Source organism: Hylobates moloch, unplaced genomic scaffold (assembly GCF_009828535.3).
Source record: "Hylobates moloch isolate HMO894 unplaced genomic scaffold, HMol_V3 SCAFFOLD_22, whole genome shotgun sequence".
Taxonomy (NCBI): domain Eukaryota; kingdom Metazoa; phylum Chordata; class Mammalia; order Primates; family Hylobatidae; genus Hylobates; species Hylobates moloch.
Genome location: NW_026652297.1, coordinates 6,672,231 through 6,696,702, shown reverse-complemented (window position 1 = coordinate 6,696,702; position 24,472 = coordinate 6,672,231). Strand labels below are relative to the sequence as shown.

The 24,472-nt window shown below is 40.2% G+C and overlaps 1 protein-coding gene across 1 annotated transcript; it reads right to left on the bottom strand.

Annotated features, from left to right (window-relative positions):
* Window positions 1-401: 401 nt before the first annotated feature.
* On the bottom strand, window positions 402-22,577 carry LOC131382332 (uncharacterized). Its single transcript, XM_058433732.1, has 3 exons — window positions 22,435-22,577; window positions 20,704-20,947; window positions 402-821 (listed from the first exon to the last, which is right to left on the bottom strand). Exons 1-3 carry the CDS (start codon window positions 22,575-22,577, stop codon window positions 402-404), a joined length of 807 nt encoding a protein of 268 aa, XP_058289715.1.
* Between the last annotated feature and the right edge of the window lie 1,895 nt (window positions 22,578-24,472).

Below are 24,472 nucleotides of genomic sequence, written 5' to 3'. Positions count from 1 at the left end.
CGGCAGCCAGAAAGAGAATCTTAGGGCTACACCCACCACCCCTCAAGCTTCTGGGCTCATTTTGACTGATCAGAGAAAGAGAGAAAAGACTCAACCTTCTCTGCACCTGAGCACAGGAAACTTACTTCTAGTAAGGCGTGGCCCAGCCAATGCGGTGCTTGGATCACCCACTGACCATCCGTATTCCAAGGGATTGAGTGGGATATGCTTTCTATGACTCTTCCAAGAGGTCAGAAGTGGAGGTAGAAGCTTCCTCCGTCGTGGACCAGTGTGGAAATGTAGGGATAGAAGCAGAAGGGCTCCCTGTTTAATTTTTTTGTGGGGGAGGGGGTTTTGTTTTGTTTTGTTTTATTTGCTGTTGTCCCAGGATTATTGAAAATATTACAGCATTGCAGACAGATTCAAAGAGCTCCCCGAGGCATTTTGAAATTTATCTCAACTGTAGGTCGAATGACCTGCAGGTTGGACAGACTGACAAAGTCCAAAAGCTTCAGCATTTCCTTAGTGTCAGGATCTACTTCAATGGTCTCCTGATCCAGAACTGAGATCTCGGGAACATAATTGTCTCTCTTTTCTCTCTCCTCCTCCTGCAGCTTGATGGAGATACCTCTCACTGGGCCCTTCAGAATCCGCTTCATCAGATGCATGACATAGCCTGCTATCTTGTTGCGGAGCTTCTTGCTGAGGATAATGGCGATCTCGCACACACGTTTGTTCGTGTGGAAGTCGTTGCCTAGGCGCGTGTAGTACTTTTCTGTGATGACCTGGGTGGCCTTCTTCGTGATTTTGGTGCAAACGCGACCATGTGAATGACGGGCTCCCTGTTAACTCTCCCCAGGTCTTTTTTCTTTAAACCTGTTGGAGCAGGGCTGGTCTGCTCGGGAGAGCAAGCCTGCATCGTGTCTCAGCAGGTCTGCTCCTGCGTTCATGGGGATGCGTGTTTTGTATCCTCCTAGGGCTAGTGTGTAGAGTGGCCTGACTGTTGCACTTGAAGGCTGTAAGGAGAATAGGAACTCAGTGAAATTACCTTAACTTCACCCCACACCAAAGGATTAACATTTCCTCCTATACATTTTTTTTTTTAATTGTGTTGACGACAAGTTGTGTTTAACCAGGTCAGCAAAAAGTATGCCATTTTAAAAAATACTCAAAAAATACATTGTAGATACACTATCCAAACACCTGAATTTGAATGTTATTTGATTATTAAATTGTAAGAAAAATCCCTAAAGTTTGAAATCAAATTCCCCTTCCTTCTGTGAGCTAAATTTGAACTTTTTCTGACTTTGCTTTCTAATTTTGTTGGATTGGGCTCAGTCTCGTGGTGCCGGATTTTCTTCACCAGCTGTGATGTCTGGGGCCATCTTTGGAGCACTAGAATATCTATAGACTCTTCAGCAACGACAAAGTTGAATGAACCCAACTACAGATTACTCATGCTGAGCCAAAAAACAGGAAGCATGAGCAAATCCCATGCTCCTAGAGCAGCTGTCCTAAACCAAATTGTCTGTCCCTAGTTTTGTAAATAGTACAGTTTGGGGAAAGGCAGGAACACAAAGAAATGCAAAGTTATAGATATCATATTTTTTGTTTCGGGCTAAGCAATGTAGACATCAACTGGGCATTTGGTCCAGAGGTCATTATGAGAGAATTTAAACCCACAAGAGAGAAATTGCCCATTTATTGTAACATTGAGCTCCCTGCGCCAATGGGGAAATCACTTGTATACACTGTCTTGCCATTAGAGAGTGGCACTTAAAATACTTTCTTCTAAAATTTTGAAATGTGCCAGCTTGATACTTTTGGTCCTCCAGTTTTATGCAAGGCTTTGTCAGTCCCCTCTGTGTTCATCTAGTGTGTTTAAAGCCTTTTCCATATTTATTGGTGAAATGATATGACATCTGGACCTTTAACACAGACCTTCATAAAATCTTATGAGATAAAGTTAAAATGGAAGTAACAACGATTTTATGGTTGCTGGGGCTACATGATGGGAACGTATGGTATTTTTCTCTCTACTTTCGTGAGTGGTTGAAATTTTTCATAATAAAATTTTTTTTATGTATTCTTATTTCCCTCTTGATTGTCACATTTGGGGGATCCAGTTCCTCCCTGGGCTTGAATGCTGCCTAGTAATGTATCTTCCATTCCCTCTTTAAGCACATTCATGATATGTGTTCTGTGAAATCCCACCCTCTTTACCTTCTCTATTGCTCCATATTGAGTAGAATTCCAAAAGGATTTTAGCCTTGCACTGCAGCAGCTTTGGTCCTGGAGTTCCTTTCATCTGGGAACTCTGTTTTATGGATAAAGTTCTCTCTCGTTACCCTAGTGGCCTCATTTGGAGGATTACCCTCAGCAAAGCCCTAACTAAAGCCACTGCGGATACTTCTAAGTAGGAATCATTATGCTCTTTTTTATTTCATTGTTTTCTCTACCCATATATTTTTCTATATTATCATTTATAAATTCAAACTTTTTTTATTTCAATAGTTTATGAGATACAGGTGATTTTGGCTACATGGATAAGTTCTTTAGTGGTGATTTCTGAGATTTTAGTGAACCCGTCACCCGAGCAGTGTACACTGCACCCAGTGTGTAGACTTTTATCCCTCATTCCCATCCCAACCTTCCCCTCTGGGGTCCCCGAAGTCCATTATATCATCTTTATGCCTTTACATCCTCATAGCTTAGCTCCCACTTACAAGTGAGAATATATAATATTTGGTTTTCCATTCCTGAGTTACTTCACTGAAAATAATGGCCTCCAGCTCCATCTGAGTTGCTGCAAAAGACATTACTTCATTTTGCTTTATGGTTGAGAAGTATTCCATGGTGTATATATATTACATTTTCTCTATCCATTTGTTGGTTGATGGGCACTTAGTTTGGTTCCATATCTTTGCAATTGAGAATTGTGCCGCTATAAACATGCATGTGCATGTATCTTTTTTGTAGGATGACTTCTTTTCCATTGGGTAGACACCCAGTAGTGGGATTACTGGATCGAATGGTAGAGCTACTTTTAATTCTTTAAGGAATCTTCACACTGTTTTTGATAGTGGTTGTACTAATTTACACTAATACAGTGTAAATTACACCAGCAGTATAAAAGTGTTCCCTTTTCACCACAACCATCCCAACATCTATTGTTTTGTGACTTTTTAATAATGGCCATTTTTGCAGGAATCAGGTGACATCTCATTGTGATTTTAATTTACATTTGCCTGAGGGTTAGTACTGTTGAGCATTTTTTCATATGTTTGTTAGCTGTTTGTATATCTTCTTTTGAGAAATGTCTATTTATATCCTTTGCTCACTTCTCGATGGGACTATTTGTTTTATTCCTTGCTAATTTGTTTGAGTTCTTTGTAGATTCTGGGTACTAGTCCTTTTTTGGATGCCTAGTTCGCAAATATTTTCTCTCACACTGTGGGCTGTCTGTTTGCTCTGTCAATTATTTCTTTTGCTGTGTAGAAGCTTATTAGTTTAATTAGGTCACATTTATTTATTTTTGTTTTCATTGCATTTGCTTTTGGGGTTTTAGTCATAAATTGTTTGCTTAAGCCAATGTCCAGAAAAGTTTTTCCAATGTTTCCAGAATTTGTATGATTTCAGGTCTTAGATTTGTCTTTGATCTAGCTTGAGTTGATTTTTGTATAAGATGAAAGATGGGGATCCAGTTTCATCCTTCCATATGTGGCTTGCCAGTTTTCCCAGCACCATTCATTGAACAGGATGTCCTCTTCCGAATTTATGTTTGTGTATGCTTTGTCGAAGATCAGTTGGCTGTACATTTTTGGCTTTATTTCTGTTCCGTATTCTGTTCTATTTGGTCTATGTGACTTTTTATACTAGTACCATGGTGTTTTAGTAACTATAGCCTTGTAGTATAGCTTGAAGACAGGTAATGTGATGCTTCCAGATTTGTTCTTTTTGCTTAGTATAGCTTTGGCTATGTGGCTCTTTTTTGGTTCCATGTGAATTTTAGGATTATTTTTTCTAGGTCTGTGAAGAGTGATGAGAAAAACAAAAATAAATAAATGTGACCGTATTTTGATGGGAATTGCATTGAATCTGTAGATTGCCTTAGGAAATACGATCATTTTCACCATATTGATTCTTCCCATCTATGAGTATGGGATGTGTTTCCATTTGTTTGTGTCATCTTCGATTTCTTTCGGCAGTGTTTTGTGGTTTACCTTGTAGAGATCTTTCACCTACTCGATTAAGTATATTCCTAAATATTTTATTTTTTTACAGCCGTTGTAAAAGGGATTGAGTTCTTGATTTGATTCTCAGCTTGGTCATTGGTGGTGTATGGCAGTGCTACTGATTTGTGTGAACTGATTTTGTATCCTGAAACTTTATCAAATTCGTTTATCAGATCTAGGAGCCTTTTGTGTGAGTCTTTAGGGTTTTCTATGCATATGGTCATATCATCAGTGAACAGTGACAGTTTGACTTCCTCTTTTCCAATTTGGATGCCCTTTATTTTCTCTTGTCTGATTGTTCTGGCTAGGACTTTCAGTACTGTGTTGAATAGAAGTGGTAAAAGTGGACCTTCTTGTCTTATTCCAGTTCTCAGAGGAATGCTTTCAACGTTCCCCTTTCAGTATGATATTGGCTGTGGATTTGTCATATATGGCTTTTATTATTATTTTGAGGTAAGTCTCTTCTATGCCTATTTTGCTTAGGGTTTTTATCATAAAGCAATGCTGAATTTTATCAAGTGCTTTTTCTGTGTCTATTGAGATAATCATATGGTTTTTGTTTTCAATTCTGTTTATGTGATGTATGACATTTAATGATTTGTGTATGTTAAACCATCCCTGCATTCCTGGGATGAAACCCACTTGATCATGGTGTATTATCATTTTGATGTGCTGTTGGATGTGGTTAACTAGTATTCTGTTGAAGATTTTTGCATCTATGTTCATCAGTGATATTGGTCTATATTTTTGTTTTTTTTTCTTTTCAGACAGAGTCTTGCTCTGCCACCCAGGCTGGAGTGCAGTGGTGTGATCTTGGCTCACTGCAATTATGCCTCCTGGGTTCAAGCGATTCTCCTGGCTCAGCCTCCCAATTAGCTGGGTGACAGGCACTCACCACCACACCCGGCTAATTTTTATATTTTTAGTAGAGACAGGGTTTCACCATGTTGTCCAGGCTGATCTTGAACTTCTGACCTCAGGTGATCCACCTGCCTCAGCCTTCAAAAGTGCTGAGATTATAGGCATGAGCAACCGCATCTGGCTGGTCTGTAGTTTTCTTTTGTTTTTTGTTATGCCATTTATTGGTTTTGGTATTAGGGTGATATTGGCTTCATAGAATAATTTAGGGAGAATATACTCTTTCTCTATTTTCTGGAATAGTTTCAGTAGGACTGATACCAACTCTTCATTGAATGTCTGGTAGAAATCAGCTGTGAATCCATCTGGTCCTGAACATTTCTGTTGACAATTTTTTAAATTACTGATTTAGTCTTGCTGCTTGTTATTGGTCTGTTCAGGGTTTCTATCTCTTTCTGAAAATCTAGGAGAGTTGTATATTTCCAGGAATTTATCTATTTCATTTAGATTTTCTATTTGTGTGCATAAAGGTGTTTATAGTAGCCTTGAATTATTATATTGTTTGTATTTCTGTGGTATTGGTTGTAACATCTTCAGTTTCATTTCTAATTGAGCTTGTTTGGACCTTCCATTATGCTTTCTTTCATGTGCTTTTCCCCAAAACTGTTCCTTTTCCTGACTTTTGAATTTCCAAGCCTTGAAAACCTTTTTCTCACATCATCAGCAATAGAACCATTCTCTCAGCTACAGGTTTTCCTGTGGCAATGGAACATGCCCTAATGTTCCATTTCCTTCTGCTCTTCCATAGATTCTTCAGGATCAGCAGAGCCTTGCTTTCTTCCTCCCCCTCCTGTGTAGCAATGATTGCTGGACGAGAATTCCTCTCCTCCTTTTTCTTTAGAACCAGACAGTTTTCCTGGAGTCTCCCATATGAAATCACTGAGTTCTGAGTCAGTCAATTGCATTAATTGTTCAAATACATCCAGTCACCATCACCAACCCAAGTTGGAAAATTCTATCTATAAGCTACCCTCCATCAGCCCATAACTCTGGCCTGGAATTGATCTCCTTTGCACCTACTGTGCTACCCTTTACTGTGCTTCATCTTCCCTAAACCTTTGCACAGAGTCCTAACTCTATGTGTTTCCTGGAAATCTTCCCCCAAACCATGGCCATAGAAGTTTTGCCACCTGAAATGACTGTGTCACCTTCAAACTTATCTAAGGATGTTTAATGTATTCTCTGCTAATCTTCTCAGCCCTTCTATAACAAATGTCCAATGTTTCTGAAATCACCCCATGCAGCTCTTCCAAGAAGTTTTCCAACTGCTCTCTTATTCTTGCAACTCTAAGAGGACACCTCTCAGAATGCTAGAAAACAAATGACAAAGTTTCCTCAACAAATAAATTAGAAAAAGAAAAGGGGGAGCTGGAGGCAGTTAATAAATAGAAAGAAGTTTAAGGGACATATCAACCAAATGCAATGTGGGAGCTTTCTTTCTGATCTTGATTCAAACAAACCATATATTTATATGGTATTTATAAACAATGCTGAAATTACAGTTGGGTGGTGGGCACACTAAAAGCTCAGACTCTACCCCTGCATAATAGATGAATATAAGAAATCTGCACTTGTACCCCCAAATCTACAAAAATTAAAAAGAGAATATTTTATTTTTAAAATGGTGAAATTAGAAAACTAGCTAGATATATAATATGAAGAGATATTATTAATATTTTAGATATAAAATGATATTGTGGTTAAACTTTTAAAAATTCTTATTTATTTGAGATAATATAGATGAAATCATGTAATGCCTAGGATTAATTGTAAAATACTCCAGCAGGTGCTGGGATTTGGAGGAGGAGGGGGGAGGTACACAGGAAGTGAGAATAGCCATATGTTGATAACTGCTGGAGTGGAGAGATGGGCACTTGTAGAGTCGTTATATTATTCTCTCTTCTTTTGTGCATGTCTGGAAATTTCCGTAATAAAAAAGTTTTTGAAAAATAAGAAGAATAAAAGAAAAGACAAACACCCCCTCTCAATAGTTTCCTCTCTCTCTAGGCTCTCACTGGAGGAATTAACCTAGTGAGCTCTCATGATCTTGCCTCTTTTATTTGATTTTCATAAGCCCCCCTGCCCTAACACTCCTTAAAAAGATAACAGCTAAAATATTTCTCATTTTTTAGTCTCATCTTTTTTTTTTAATTCAATCTGTTTCTAGAGGAGAAAGCTGTTTATCCATCCCATCTTATTTCTTAATGTGTATACTTTTATTTTGCTTTCATTTTTTTCTCATTGCTGTTCTGATTGCAAGACCAAATCTTTTTTTCAGAGTTTTCTTTCCCCGATATGTCACTAGGCAAACCAAATTCTTAATGACAGGGAGTTTTCAATGGAAAATCTTAAATGGTCCCTCTAAACCTTTGTTCCATAATGAGAGTGGGTTGGCTTGCTTCTGCTTAAAAAATGTGTCATATGCCCCATAGGAGAAAATCCGTATTGTTGTTTATCTATTCCCTTACCCTTCTGTGGTTGAAGCTTCAGTAGGGGTCTCTAAAATTCGCACCCATGGGCAGACTTTACAACATACAGTTTAGAACCAATTTAAGACTTGGTGATAGAAGTAGGGTATTTCCAGGACCCTATGTAGGTACAGAAGATGTAATAGAAGTAGATTATTTCCAAGACCCTATGCAGGAGCCTCCCAAGCTCAAGAGACTATTTAGATCTTGATGTCATTTACAGGATGACAAAGAAGTCTGAATTTTGGATTAACTAATCTGGAGATGCTGCTTCAGCCTGACCCTGACAACCTGAAGGTCAGCATGAACACAGAGTATTCCGTGCCCCGTGGGAAACTCAATTCCCTTTGCAGGTCTGGCTGAGAAGCACTGTATGGGGAAAAAGACACTATGGATGTAATAATTATTCTTTTCACAAAACCCTAAAAAAGCTTTACATAGTGAAGTCCATCTGTTTTGAGGTGGCACTTAACTGGAGCCTTTCTGCGCTCTGATGTACCAGCTGTGGCTATGTTACAAGCCACCGTGAGCCACCCCAGCCCAAGCTGGCCTATATAAGATCCTCATTCTCCCTGGGTTGCCCTTTGCTGCCCAAGTGTCCATCTTATGATTTCCCAGCCTGCATTTTAGAGATCTAGCAGCTCTAAAATTCTCTCCTACTTCTTTCCAAGATGTTGACTGATGAAGTAAACAAAGGACAGATAGCCAACTGTATCAATGGCTTAGTGGGGCTTCTGCTAAAGAATGGAGAATGCCGCTTAGACACAAAGTTTTTTAGATCCAGAATCTGCACATTCACACTGGGTGTATATCCAAGCCTGCATATAAGATTCTGAATCCACTCACCCAGCTGGTTACACAGACTTACTGTACTCTGTCTTCAGCAGGGACTTCTGACTATGGAAGGACATTGTCCATGTGGATTTACTTCATGATGACAAAAGTAGAGACAAGCCTGTTCACACCTAAAAGCTCAGGGAGTCAAAGAAGAAGAAGAAGATGGCACCTTCCACTGTTAGGAGCAGAGTCCTCTAGTGTACACCATGGCCCAAAAGTAGCACACTCTGCTCAGAGGGGATGGGAGAGAGGCACAAGCTTCCTCGCCAGGATTATTTCAAGAGGACAGAAGTGTTGGTGAATGTGTCCTTCTCTCTGAGCCAAGCTGGGATCATGTGAAGAAGAGAAAACATTCTTCTCTACAACTCTTAAGTTGGAGGTTTCAAAATTGGAGATACTGCATTGAAAAGTTTAGAACTTCAACCAGGTCATCTTATTATAGAAAGTTATAAATTTCAGAAGTTTTTCCTTCAAAACACCATGTAACTCTTTGATTTTACTATTGATATAGTAGATCACTTTGTATATTAATGCTTCTAATAATTTTTTCTGAACTCTAAAAACTTCATCCTTGAAATACAGTTTTATATTTAAACACATCTGCAATAATAGTATTTATACATAGTAAAAACACTATTGTTTTTCAAATATTGTTCTTCTCAAAGTGGAGTCCCTGGATCAGCAACATCAGCCTCACCTGGAAACTTGTTAAAATGCAGATTCTTTCACCCCAGACCCACTGTATCAGAAGCTCTAGTGGTGTAGAGACTAGAAATCTGTGTTTAACAAGTCCTCTGAATGATCCTGATGCTCATTAAAGTTTGAGGACTGCTTGCCTAAGAGATGACTTGATAGATGTCTCAATCGATACAGCAATAAATGACTCATGTCATATAGTAAATGGAGCCCATACACAAACAAAAAAGTACTAAAGGCTGGTTTAAAAATAAATAGTGTTAAAACATAAACTTCAGTAAATTAAACTTTTAAATAATTTATTTGAGCTGATGGGAAATCATCAATTTGGGCAGTACCAAATTGAGAGTGGTTTAGGCTCCACCAAAGGGGAAGAGGCTTAAGGTGAAAGCTTTTTTTCTTTTTTCTTTTTTCTTTTTTTTTTTTTTTTTGAGATGGAATCTCACTCTGTCACCCAGGTTGGAGAGCAGTGGTGCGATCTTGGCTCACTGCAACTTCTGCCTCCCGGGTTCAAGTGATTCTCCTGTCTCAGCCTCCAGAGTAGCTGGGATTACAGGCACGTGCCATCATGTCTGGCTAATTTTTTGTATTTTTAATAGAGAGGGTGTTTGACCATGTTAGCCAGGATGGTGTCAATCTTCTGACCTCATGATCCACCCACCTTGGCCTCCCAAAGTGCTGGGATTACAGGCATGAGCCACCACGCCCGGCTCAGGTGAAAGCTTTTATAAGGTGTTCACATAAGGAAGACAATGAAAATGTTTGGTTAATGTGAAAAGTCTCTAGTTAGAGGTTAGTTGGCAGTTTCTGATTGGTTAAGCTTAAGTTTCATTTTATTGTTTACATTGAGTTCCTTTCAGGTTGTTTATGTAGGAACCCAAGGCACTGAAGTTGTCTCAGCCTAATGGATTCCCAATTTTTTTTTTTAACAATAGTAAAATAACTGGTATGTAATGTCACATGTAAATAACTGCTATACATACCAAAGCCTCAAGATGACAATTAATTAACTCAGTGATCAATGAATCAGATTCCAATGTGTTCTTCTTTAAGAAAGAGTTGTCTGTAGCCAGTGCCATATTTTTTCTGTTTTCTTTCTTTTCCTTTCCTTTTTTTTTTTTTTCTGTGCAGAAAGACAGTAAACATCCTGCTCATTCTTAGAGGCATTGCATCACTTCTATTCCCAAGGGTTCAGCAGCAACCTGTCTCTGCAGTATCCGACAAGACTGGCCTCTTCTCTCCTCCTTCATAGTTTATCTGCTTTCTCCCTCCCCTTCATATCCTCCTCAAAGGGCATCACTGTTCTGAAATAATATTGATTGTGGTTCTGCCCACAGTGCCACTAAAAGCTTTGACACAACAGACACAAAGATGATTAATTATTATCCAGACACTTAGAATAACAAATAGCATTTTTAATCCCCTATCTTTTCTTTTCTCCTATCTCTTTTATTCTCAGAAGCTCCTCTAAGATACATTTTTTCCTTCCTTCCTGTATCCAGTTCTAGCACAACAGTCTGATCCCAGGTCCCTACTGAAGTTTTTCGAATCCGATGCTTATCCCATTCTCATCTTTCTTCCCTATATTTTATCTTGTTTTCTTCCTGATTTTATTGTCTGCTTCCCTTCTCCTAGATTTTTTTTCTCCCTCCTGTGTACACTCCATCAGATCCTTTTCATTTCCCTGATGCTTTCTCTTCTTCACCCTTCTTTCATCTTATTTCCCCTTTCAGCTCAGTTTCAGTCAACAGAGGCTGAGCGGATCTGCAGTTGAGCCACCTGGAAGGCAGATGGACACACTAAGGAGGCCTTGGGACATGGGGGACACTTGGCACCCTGAGGGTGAAGGGCCCAATCTTTCGCTGGCTACTCCTGGCAATACAATATTTAGAAGCCAGGATTGGTCTGACATTTATGTTCTGTGCATGTTTCTTCAGGAGTTTGCCCAGTTTGACTCTGCCAGTTTCAAGTTCTCGGTTTCTCTGGCCTCATTTTCCTCCTGCCTCACTCCTACAGCCCTCATGGAATATCTGCTATATGAAACAGGCAAGATTGTAACCCCTGTTGCAATTGTAATCTTCACTCCCTTGTTCTTACCAGTATAACAATAGAGCAGAAGAGATAATAAATAAAATAGGCATATACAACAACCTTTAAATCCCCAGGTGACAGAGGTGTAAACATCTCACAAAATTCTCATTCTCCCAAGGTGTGCACTGTTCCCATATACTCATCGGCTCCAGCTAGAAATCCAGAGGGCATGGCAGAATTCTACTTTTCCAGTTTTCTGGAAAGCACATTTCTGGGCAGCTGTCTGCTCCTTGTGACAAATAAGAATTTCTCAAAAATTTCTTCCCCCTTTACAGTGGATTTCTGTTCAGGAACACCCTTGGTTTTTGCTAAGCACCACCCTCTTTAGCTCTCAAATTCAGTTGTGTCCCCCTTAATGTCCAGTGACCACTGTTGCCCTTAATATCAGACCAGACCCAAGCATGCTCTTGGTTATTTCTTAAGGATCTTCCCTTAGTATTTTACAAAATGTACTTGAAATAGGCCCTGCCAGGCACTTGCTAACAAGTCAAGAGAAAAGAGCTGAGCAATAATCATTTAAATCCCAGCAGGAGCTGGTGGAGCAGTATTATCCTGAAAGTCAAACCCCTTTACTGCCACTCCAATCAGGTTAGATGTTCAGACAGCTTTTATAGTATTTATCTCATGTGCCATCTCTTAGTTGTGTCCAGTGTTTTATGGCTTTTTCAGACCATAATAATGACTAACGTTGTTGGTGTTGAACTCTTTCATTCAATTTGCTCAACCACCCAATTTAGTGGGCATTATTATCATGCCCATATACTACATAAGGAAACTAAACGTAGAGAGAGGAGGTAATTGGTTAAGGAACTATAGGTAGGAAGTAGTAGAGCTGGCACAGGAAATCTTTATATTGGCCTTCTCTGGATTTGAAAATAAAAATAGTAATAATATAGTCTAATTAAGAGCTTTTTGTATTTCTGTTTCAGCTGCTTTTTCTTTTTTCTCTCATTGATTTCATATTACGTAAATCTTATTCAGAATTTAGATAAAAAGCTTGGAAATGTATAAATTCTAAAAAAAAACATCATTAATTAAAGGCCAAATTTCTGTTTCATCAAGTACAACATGATCAAAATTGACAGAACATTTTCCTGGGTTGAAGGTGAAGGAAGATTCTAAGCACCACACTTCTAAATAAAGTTTTGGTTATAAATAAATATTTGCTTCCTTTTTAAAGGGTGATCATGCACCTACTTCCTGTTTAGGCAGGTAGATATTTCCCTCTTTCTCACTCTCTCTCTTTTTTTTTTTTTTTTTGAGATGCAGTCTCGCTCTGTCTCCCAGTCTGGAGTGCGGTGACGCGATCTCGGCTCACTATAACCTCCACCTCCCGAGTTCAAGTGATTCTTCTTCCTCAGCCTCCCGAGTAGCTGGGATTACAGACACGCCCCAGCACGCCCGGCTAATTTTTGTATTTTTAGTAGCGATGGGGTTTCACCATGTTGGCCAGGCTGGTCTTGAACTCCCGACCTTGTGATCCTCTTGCCTCAGCCTCCCAAAGCGCTGGGATTACAGGCATGAGCTATCGTGCCTGGCCTGATATTTCTCTTTACTTTTGCTTCTGTTTCACAGCTACTCTTTTACTGCTTATTACCAGATACATCAGTAAAATAAGAGTTAATCTGATATGATTTATTTTATGCCAGGATTGGGTGAGATTCTTGGTGTACAAATAGACAAGTTCACTAATGATAGAATATATTCTTTCCTTGTCCACTTCTAATGTTGGGCATAAAGGCATTTTGTTCGCATAAGGAATCCTATATGGTTAGCTTGACTTTATTTTGAATATACATGTAAGGTAAAATTTTAAAAAATTCTTGGAGCTTCTGTGGGCTGTGTCATGCCCTGCATATCAAATTTACATGAGAAAGCCAGTTACACACTGGACTGTTCAATTCTTTGATTTTTAGTTCTGACTCTGCCACAGGCATATGGTGTCTCAAAGAGAGTCTTTGAAAAACCTTGTTTTCACTTCTTCCCTTGTAAAATGAGATTTTACATTCTTCTAGGGAAATTCTGAGGATTAAGTATCAAATGATGGCAAGGCACTTTGAAAGTACTAAATGGGGTTATTAATAATTTAAGAAAGAAGCAAGCCTTCATCTGAGTTGTTGAAAGGAATATGTGGCATATTTATTTCAACCATTTATCATTTCATTGAAACTTCCTCTACCTTAAGCTTGAACTACTGGGAAAAACATCCGATTCCTTTGAAAACAGAACTTTAAAACGAGTTCCCTTTTTATAGTATTTAAAGTACTTTCATACCAGTTATCTTGTTGTGTTCCTACAAAAATTCCGGGACATATAAATAACATATTTTGTGGGAATGAGGCTACAAGAAATAGAACACCTTACAAACACTTGCTTAAACAAACAGGGGTTTATTATTCTCACTTAAGGAAGGGTCCGGGGCAGAGTCTCAGGGGTGTCATCAAAGATCCAGTCTCCTTCTATCTCTTCCCTCTGCTTCTTTTTTTTTTTTTTTGAGACAGAGTCTCGCTCTGTCGCCCAGGCTGGAGTGCAGTGGTGAGATCTCGGCTCACTGCAAGCTCCGCCTCCCGGGTTCATGCCATTCTCCTGCCTCAGCCTCCCGAGTAGCTGGGACTAAGGCGCCCGCCACCATGCCTGGCTAATTTTTTGTATTTTTAGTAGAGACGGGGTTTCACCGTGTTAGCCAGGATGGTCTCGATCTGCTGACCTCGTGACCTGCCCGCCTCGGCCTCCCAAAGCGCTGGGATTACAGGGGTGAGCCACCGCGCCCTGCTTCTCTTCCCTCTGCTTTCCTTAGTGAATGGGCTTGTTATCTCATGTTATCAAAATGGCTGCTAGAGCTCCAGATATCATATTTATTTTCAAGGTAGGAGGAATGGAAGGAGAGAAACTCCACTAACCGCATCTATTCCTTTATAAGGAAAACAAAACTTTTTCCAGAAGTTACCTCAAACAGAGTTCCTCTAGAACTGGATCATATGACCAAGGCAAAAGAAGTGAGGCAGTGAGCGTATGGCTTTCTAGGCTCTGTGGAGGAAGGTGGCAAGAAAAAACATGGTTGTGTACAGCTTTGGAGAAGCCCAGTGCTAGTGCTGATGAAGGATGAGAGGCATTAAAAAGTCAGTTTTTCAAGGTGCACAGCAGAGGACATTAAAACAGATCTGAATCTCTCTGATCAAGCAGAAATATCAAACAGTATGGGCCGGGCGCGGTGGCTCACGCTTGTAATCCCAGCACTTTGGGAGGCCGAGGCGGGCGGTTACGAGGTCAGGAGATCGAAACCACAGTGAAACCCCGTCTCTACTAAAAATACAAAAAATTGCCGGGCGTGGTGGCGGGCGCCTGTAGTCCCAGCTACTGGGAGAGGCTGAGGCAGGAGAATGGCGTGAACCCGGGAGGCGGAGCTTGCAGTGAGCCGAGATTGCGCCACTGCACTCCAGCCTAGGCGACAGAGCGAGACTCTGTCTCAAAAAATAAAAATTAAAAAAAAAAAATCAAACAGTAACTCATAAAATCTACTGATATTTTTAAGGAGTAACCACGTTGAGGGCTAGTCTGGGTGCTCTTACCAGATGATTCCATTGCACCCCCATAACAATGCTACAGCAAAAGAGTGGCTTTCCCCCTTACAGACATGATAAGCCCTGTTTGCTGTTGTTTTTAAGGAAACGTTCTTTATCAGCATTCTAACAACTCAGCCTGCTCCTTCCATTCTTATTCTACTGCACTATATAAAGAGAAGCTCTGGAAGTTCACACTGAATAAATTGGAAAAACGAGTCACTTGACAAAGGACTGCCATGAGGAAGACAACTTTTGTGACTTCTTGTTTGAATCAGACAGAACTTGGGTACCAAAAAAATTAAAAAGAGCTGAAAGGATGGAATTCAGGGAATTGGGTGCTTATGCAATTGATAGAGGGGCTGGATGCATGGAGTCCAGAAATGATTCCCAGTCACCATCAGAGAACAGGTCTGCCAAGGGAGCTGCTACCTTTGACACATTCAGACATGTAGGATTTCAGGAGATACATTTTTGGTTGGTTGACATCAAAACGACTGTTAATGCTTGTGATCCAGGGATCAGGGAGCTGCAGCCACTGCCTTCACACTCCATCACAGCTGCCTCTTCAACACACACAAAATTAGTGAAATGGGCTCCTGCTCCAGAAAAACCCAAAGTCCTGACAATCATGTTTGCCAGTAGGAAGAGTCAAAACAACAGGAAAATGGCCCCACCACACATCTACCTTAAATACTCTGTATAAATGCATCTGATTGGAAAACCAGCTGTGTATTTAGAACACTAGCTTCATGGGAGTTTGGGAAATCTAGATTTTAGTTCACCAGCCTTTGCAGGATTCTAGGCACACATGCAGAAAGTTGGAAATGATGCTGAGTGCATCTACGATTTACATAACATTTCTGTCTCTTTCAAATATGGACAGAAACAGGAACCAAAGTGTTAGCAATAGAAAGGAGTTTTCCATTAGCATATAGCTTTTGGTGGACTTGCTCGCAATGTCTGAATTTACCTTGGCTATAAATTCTAGGGACAAAAGCTAAATTTAGAATAAATCTCACAGGATATCAGATCTGGTGTTTGGTATACAAAAATAACAGGCGTTCTCTGAAGACTTCTTGTGTGCCAGACACTAATATTAGTGTTTTGAATGTAATTTATTAAAACTCACAATAACCCTATATGGCAGGAAGTGTTATTAGAGCCAATGTTCAGATGAGGAAATTGAGGCACAGAAATATAATTTGCTCAACATCATGAAGATACCAGTGATGGAGCCACATTGAACAGTCTGGCTCCAAAGTCCAGGCTCCTAACACTTACAGTATATTGCTGCTCCACAAAATCAGTTCAAACATAAAGCCACTGGACGAATTTGCCCTTCACAATTTTTCTTTCAATTTACTATTAATGTCCTTGGTAGTGTCATAATTAATGGACCTTGATGACTTTTATAGGAATAATCTGATATGATACTGTTATAAAAATTTTGTTCAACTAATTCTATTTGACACTAATTTCTAAATATTCAGATTAAAAAATAAAATTAAAGCTACATTTTGCTTGACAATCTCCTTGAGATTTAAATTTACACCAAAAGCAATTTATTATTTTCGTAAAAGTTATTTCAAAGTTAAAAGTGGAGACTACTCGTTTTATAATTTCCCCTTCCCACAAAATAGCACTAATTCTCAGGGGGAGCTCCTGGGGACCAAGGGAGAAGGATTGGAAAGAAAGTGATGGAGGGAGAGCAAGTCCTGCAAATGACCAACTGCAGATTCTAGCTGGGCCCAGCTGCATCCCTGCCTCTACTTTATTTCAGGAAGGCATCCCTGGGATCTTCTCAAAACATCCAAAATTTTTCCTTTGGTCTAGTTATTTATCACTGTATACGAACAAACCATCATAAAACATAGTGGCCTAAAGCAACGTATCATTTATTTTGTTTATAAATCTGCAGTTTGGGCAGAGCTAGGAAAGGACGGGTCATTTCTGCTCTGGTCAGCACCAGCTGGGTGGCCTGAAAGTTATGTGTGTGAAGTCTGGTTCATTCCCAAGTCTGGTGGTTGATGCTAGCTGTCGGCTGGGGCCTAAGCTGGGGTGGTGCAGAAGCACCTACCCCAAATCTTTCAGTGGGGCCGCATGGCTTCCTCACAACATGGTAGCTGAGTTCCAAGGACAAGCAGTTTGAGGCAGGTAAGAGGAAGACAGTTGGGGCAGCTATGTTACTTGTAATGACTTTACCCTTGAAATTCAAATAGTCACTTCCACATGGTCCCAAGCCTAGCCAGATTCGAGGGGAGTGTCAGTGTCACCTTGTAAGAAGAGCATATGGGATGTGATATATTGATATAGTTATCTTTGGAAAATTTGATCTGCCATACCCTGTTTAAGGAGATACAAATTGTGTTTTCTAAAAATAAAAATATCTGCTCCTTACAAACAAGAGTGTTTTTAAGTTTTTAAATGGATAATACATTTGTAGTTCAGAATTCAAACATATACATAAGTGTGTGCATGTGTGTGTGTGTGTGTGCATGTGTGTAGGAAGATAGAAATATAATGGAAAGTTTCACTCCCTCCTTACCCCCAGTTCTTCAGTTCCCCTCTGTGAGGGCGGCATATACTATCAGTTTCTTGCGTGTCCTTCCAGAGGTAGTTTTTGCTTCAATAAGCAAATACTGTGCATATACAAAGACCTCTCCTCCACCCATTCTGTGTAAATGGTATCCTTCCCTTTGGTATTTTTTTTTCACTTACAATTAGAAATCATTATATCTATCTATCATCTAGCCATCTCTTCAGTCTTTTTAAGGCTGCTACGTATTCTAATGTGGGGATGTACCATAATTTAGTGGCTTATCAATAAACATTTAAGGCTGTTTTCAATAAAGTGCTATTACAAACAATACTGCAGTAAATAATGTTCCACATCTGCCACCTGGCATGCGTGTGAATATATTTATAGGATAAATTTCCTGGAAGCATAACTTATAGGTCAACAACTATATGCATGGGCAATTTTGTTCAATTTTTCCAAATTTCAGCATTAATTTTTATAGTGTCTGCTTTGCAACATGTTTCCTAGCACAATGGGTTATCAGACATTTTGATCTTTGTCAGTGTGCTGGGTGAAAAAAAAATGGTTTACCAAGGTAATGTGCATTTCTCTTATGAATGGTGCTGAGCATCTGTGTTGAGACCTTTATATTTCCTTTTCTTTGAACTGTCTGCTCATATTCTTTGCCCTTTAAAGAGTTATTTGACTAGCAAGGACTTCTTTTTTTTTTATCATTATTAACAACATCATTATTATTTTGCTTTTTTGCAATGAACTGGTTCTGGTCCACTATCAGACATCTGCAACCACTGCTGTATGCATCTGTCAGTGCAGAAGTCAGAAGGAAGGACAGAGAAAGGACCTACGATGGGAATGAGTTTACAACAATGGACATCAGAGTAGAAGAAATACCTTTAAAAGAGTTTTTTTAAAAAAACTTATTTCATGATTCAATTGTTAAAATGCTTAAAATGCCTCTGAGTGAGCCATTCAGAGGACCAGGGAAAGTGGTTCTTTATTTTTAGTAACTTCAATAAAGGAGATATCAAATACATGCCATATATTCAAAGGAGGAAGAAGACCATTAAATGCTAAATTAGATGAACTTTTGTAGGGACCAAATAATTTAATTTTAATTAAATTATTAAATTTAAGTGGGGCTTAGCAGGTATTCTCCCTGTGTGCAGAGATGAGAGATTGTAATAAATAAAGACACAAGAAAAGAGATAAAGAGAAAACAATCGGTAGTGGCCCCAAACAGCTGGGCACGCTGATATTTATTGCATACAAGACAAGGGGGGCAGGGTAAGGAGGGTGAATCTTCTAAGTGATTGATAAGGTGAAGTAAGTCATGTGATCATAGGACGGGGGCCCTTCCCTTTTAGGTAGCTGAAATGGAGACAGAAGGCAGCATACGTCAGCATGTTCTTTTGTATACTTATAAGAAAGGTTAAAGACTTTAAGGCTTTCACTATTTTTTTTAACCATTATCTACTACAAACTTCAAAGAGGAACCAGGAGTATGGGAGAAACATGAAAGTGGACAAGGAGCATGACCACTGAAGCACAGCACCACAGGGAGGGGTTTAGGCCTCCGGATGACTGCAGGCAGGCCTGGATAATATCCAGTCTTCCATAAGAAGCTGGTGGAGTATTGTGTTCCCTGACTCCTCCAAGGAAAGGAGACTCCCTTTCGCGGTCTGCTAAGTAATGGGCGTCTTCCCAGACACTGGCATTACCGCTTGACCAAGAAGCCCTCAAGCTGCCCTCATGCGGGCATGACAGAGGGCTCACATTTTGCCTTCTAGGTCACTTCTCACAATGTCCCTGCAGTTCCTGATCCGATACCCGCTGGTTATTCCTAGGTTATATTAGTAATGCAACAAAGAGTAATATTAAAAGTTAATGATTAATAGTGTTTATAATAATGACTGATAATTGTCCATAATCATCTCTAGATCTAACTTGTATTATGACTATTTTTATTTTAACTATTTTCTTTATTATATTGAAACAGTTTGCAGCTTCAGTCTTTTGCCTCAGCACCTAGGTAATCTTTCACCCACAAACTTCCAAACTCTAGAACTTTGTATCTAGCAAAAATGAGATTTCTTGAGGGGTTGTTCCTCCCCTTAGTTGAGCCTTTCCAGGTAAAGCAGAAATGGACTGTGGATTGTCTGTTGATACAGAGGCATGGATTGTCTGTTGACTCAACTTTTAGGCAAAATTGTTTTGATTAAAATTATAAGGGTAACAATACCTGACTGAAAAATGATTCTTCTGGTTATTTGGTTCTATTGTAAAGACCATCTGTGGGTTTTTGTTTGCTTGTTCATTTTTATTCACCTTAGAATGTTCCCAAGCTAAAAATATGTTACTTAACTATAGAATAGGGCCAGGCACAGTGGCTCATGCCTGTCATCTCAACACTTTGGGAGGCTGAGGGGGCAGATCTCTTGGGTCCAGGAGTTCGAGACCAGCCTGGCCAACATGATGAAACCCCATCTCTACTAAAAATATAAAGAAATTATGTAGGCTGGGCACAGTGGCTCATGCCTGTAATCCCAGCATTTTGGGAGGCTGAGGTGGGTGGATCACCCACCTCAGGAGTTGGTCAGGAGTTTGGGTTGGTTGGTCAGGAGTTTGAGACCAACCTGGCCAACATATAGTGAAACCCCGTCTCTACTAAAAATACAAAAAATTAGCCAGGCATGGTGGCGGGCGCCTGTAGTCCCAGCTACTCAGGAGGCTGAGGCAGGAGAATCGCTTGAACCCGGGAGGCAGAGGTTGCAGTGAGCCTAGATCATGCCACTGCACTCCAGCCTGGGCAACAGAATGAGATTCCGTCTCAACAACAACAACAACAACAACAACAACAACAATTACCTCGGCATGGTGGCATGAGCCTGTAGCTCCAGCTACTCGGGAGGCTGAGGCACAAGAATCATTTGAACCCAGGAGGCGGAGGCTGCAGTGAGCCAAGATTGAGCCACTGCACTCCAGCCTAGGTGACAGAGCAGGATTCTGTCTCAAAATAATAATAATCATTGTTATAGAATGAGATTCTCTGGGTTTCTAATCATCTGCTAAATATCTAGTTTGGCATGGGGGTCTCATCCAGCTGCAGTTTGGGGGATGCCTCGTGGCAACGAACCTGAACATGGGAGGAAAAGGGGAAGGTTATTGTCAACTAAGACCAAAGAGCTGGTAAGGTTCATGTTACCAGGCTGTGATGCAACTGCTTTGGATGTGGCCAACTTTGGATTTTCCTGATACTGGGGACACTGGGACAGACTAGGAAGTGGACTCCATGGCAAACACAAAGAGAAAAAAAAGAGCATTTTTCCCATTATCTCAAGCCTTTCCTGTTGACCTTATAAATAGCCCAAGTAACTAACTGAACTCCCTCCCCCTTCCTTGCTCTGCCATGTTCGGAGGAAGCGCTTACAAGGCAGAGATACCCAAATAAACCTCAAACTGGGTTGTCTATATTGCCTGCGTTTGTGTTTTGTAATCTTGCTGCTCCAATTGCCTAGGGGTGGTGGAGGGTAGGAGAAACCCAACCTTCTTGTATATGCCTTAGTCTGCAAATAGGAATAGCAGCACAGAGTTTTTACAGAGTTCACAATGCGAGTCTGAACCCTTTGATATAAAAAGAAAGTGTTGATTATTTCTCTGTACATGAAGAAAACATTTTCTGGATCTAGATACACAGACAAAATGAAAGATAGCAAGTAAGACTCATTATTATCTCTATATAGCCTCCTGACTCCCGCAGATAAATTAAACTGCAAGTATTTTTCTGCATGCCATATAACACAACATTCTTTTGAGGTAATGAGAACATTCCTATTAGAAATAAGAGGTTCATTTCTGGGGAAAATGCTGATGCTGTCACTGACCCTCTACGGGCTCCCTTTCTGGGTTTTTCCTCCCACTCTCACTTGTAACACACAAGCTAACTGTAGGTACGATGTCAGCTTTTGATACTTCAGCCTTCACTTCCACCAGTGTGGAGTTTATGTAAGGACACTTTGAAACTCAAGACCCTTCCAAATGCCAACTTTCAACATGAAAACTTAGGCACCCATAGTTCTGGAGTGCGTATTGGCAGGGCCTGGGAGAGGAAAGCCCTGAGACAGGAAGGGGTGCTACCAGATGGGGACGGCTCCCTGCCAGCACCAATCAGTCAGGGTTAAAGAGTGTCAGCATCAGGAAAACGTGATGAAATACCACCAGTGTTCTTTCTGTGTAATTCAGGTGGCTTTTCTTCTTCTTCAGCTACATACCGTAAAGACCAATCCAGGAAAGCAAAAATTGGTAACATCTGAAGTTAAGAAGACTTGTTTGGACTTTTTCCCAAGTTCCTAGCAAGACATTTTTTCTCCTCATAACTAACTTGTGTTGTCAAAGATTTTCTTGATTATCCCAAAGCTGTGTTTTTACACATTAAGGTCCAAAGCTTGAAGATCAAACGGAGAGGACAGAGCTCTTTCAGGGGATAGAGGAATAGAACTGAAAGAGCCTCCTGAAAGTCTTAGGGAGGGCAATATGACAAAATACCATAAACTGGGTGGCTTCAACAGCAGAAATGTATTTCTCACTGTTCTAGAGGCTGGGACTTCCAAGATCAAGGTGACAAGAGATTTGGTGTCTGGTGAGGGCATGCTTCCTGGTGGATAAATAGTCATCTTTGCTATGTGTCCTCATGTGGCCTTTCCATGGTTTATGCTCATGGAAAGCTGTCTCCTCCTCCTCCTCCTCCTTGTCCTCCCCCTCCTCCCCCTCCCTCTCCTCCTCCTCTTCCTTCTCCTCTTCCTCCTCCTCCTCCATCATGAGGGCCTCAGCCTTATGACCTAATATAAACCTAATTACCTCCCAAAGACCCCACCTCCAAGTATTATCACACTGGGGTTAGAACCGTAACATGAATTTGGGGGGAATGTAAACATTCAGCTCATGGCAAGAAGGCTCTGGAAAGTTCGGGTCATTGTGACAAGTTCCCTTGTTTCCCTGTGAGAAGCCTGGGAAAACTGCAAGCCTCTCATTCCTGCTATCAACCCAGCCTGGGAAAGGCAAAATAGCCATGGGTGGGGAGCCTAGGTACAGGTAGATGAGAACACACTCACAGGTTCTGATCACTCCAGTAGCCTGTGTAGACACTGCCAAGAATTCCTGGACCCTTGAGGAAGAGATCCAGAGGAGACTGGGGCTCAAATGAGAAGGCTTGGGGGTCTTGACAACTGGGGGCAGTAGCAAGATCCATGAACATTCTGGCCTTGAAACTTACAGGCTGTGGACAAGATATTTGGACTTTCTAAGTCTCCATTTTCTTATCTATACTTACCTCACAGAGGTGGCATGAGAATTACATGAGCTAGGACACCTCAGGGTGTTAGAAGAATGCTCCTGCACATAGCATGTGCTCAATGAGAGCTAGTTGTTATAAACATCAATTGCAAATACTGCCCCAAACACCAAGTAAGACGAGGCTCACTCCCATGGTTCACGGAGCAGGACCCAAGTGACCATGGGGCCAAGAGACACTGCAGCCGATGTAACAAGTGGCAAAATGAAGTGACACAGGTAACCAGGGCCAGCAAGAACCAAATGGCACTTCTCTGGAGCCAACTTATAAATGATGTTCACCTGATTTATGTCAATCAGAGAAAGAAGAGATGGAAAAACCAGAAGTAACACAGAGGAATTACCCCAACATACTATTTTAAGCTACACCAGATAGAGACACCTTTAGCTGACAAATCAAGCATTTTCTGTCAAGTGGCATGAGAAAAGGTAGTGTGAAATGGGATCCATCATGGTAAATAAAGAAAGTTCCTTTTTACACACATCCGAGCCATAGGAATGAACTGAAATCTTGCTAAATGGATATCTGGCCTTGCTTTGTAAGTCAATGAATTGAATTTTACGCATGTTTGATTCCTGTTCATCCATCTGTTGGTCCACATCTGTCAGTGGAAGTGCTAACGACCATGAGCGTTCATTGAGCGGAAGTTTCCCTGTCAACTACGGTGAGTTTTAAGATAAATTATATATACTTTTCTGATTCTAAAGACAATAAAATGTGATATTTAAATAAAATATAAAGATGAAAATTTAAATCACCACTTATCCTACCAACCAGAATTTTAACCACAGTTAACATTGTAAGGATTTACTGTTTTTATTTATGCATACATTTTATAAATTATAATCATATTATACCTAAGATATTGCATTTTCCTTTTCTACGTAGCATTGTATCATGCACATTTTTCTAGGACTTAAACTAAAAATTGGTTTGAACTCGTTGTTTTAATTTTTAATGTTTTAAATTGACATATAACAATTGTACATATTTACAGGGTACATAGTGATGCTTCAATACATGTAATGTACAGTGAACAGATCAGGGCGATTAGCATATTCATCATCTCAAACATTTATCATTTCTTTGTCTTGGGAACATTCAGTATCCTCCATCTATGTAAAACTATATAATATTGTTAAATATAGTCAACTGACAGTTGTATAGAACAGTAGAACTTACTCTTCCTACCCAGCTGTAATTTTATAACCATTAACAAATCTCTTCCTATCCTCCCCCTTCTCCTTCCCCTTGTCAGCCTTTAGTATCCTCTGTTCTATTATTATTAATTTTTTTTTTTTTTTGAGACAGAGTCTCGCTCTGTTGCCCAGACTGGAGTGCAGTGGCACGATCTCAGCTCACTGCAAGTTCCACCTCCCAGGTTCATGCCATTCTCATGCCTCAGCCTCCCGAGTAGCTGGGACTACAGGCACCTGCCACCACGCCTGGATAATTTTTTGCATTTTTAGTAGAGATGGGGTTTCACTGTGTTAGCCAGGATGGTCTTGATTTTCTGACCTCATGACCTGCCCGCCTCGGCCTCCCAAAGTGCTGGGATTACAGGCATGAGCCCTCTGTTCTACTCTTTACTGGAACTGTATGTTAAGTGGAATAAGCCAGGAAAAGAAAGTTAAACACAACATGTTCTCATCTGAATGTGGAAGATAAAAAATTTGATCACATGGAAATCATTTTAATGCCTGTTTAATATTCCATTATGTGAGTAAATCAAAATTTATTAAACTTTTCCTTTATTAAAATGTAAAATTTGAACTCCTGACCTCATGATCCACCCGCCT

Excerpts from the sequence above, each read along its gene's own strand:
- LOC131382332 (XM_058433732.1), bottom strand. The coding sequence starts at position 22,577 with ATGTTCATGGATCTTGCTACTGCCCCCAGTTGTCAAGACCCCCAAGCC. Across the intron at positions 20,948-22,434 it reads TACTGGAGTGATCAGAACCT|GGTTCAGACTCGCATTGTGA; the intron begins GTGAGTGTGTTC and ends TTTATATCAAAG. Across the intron at positions 822-20,703 it reads AGGAAGGGGGAGGGAGTTCA|GGAGCCCGTCATTCACATGG; the intron begins GTTAGTTACTTG and ends GAGAGTTAACAG.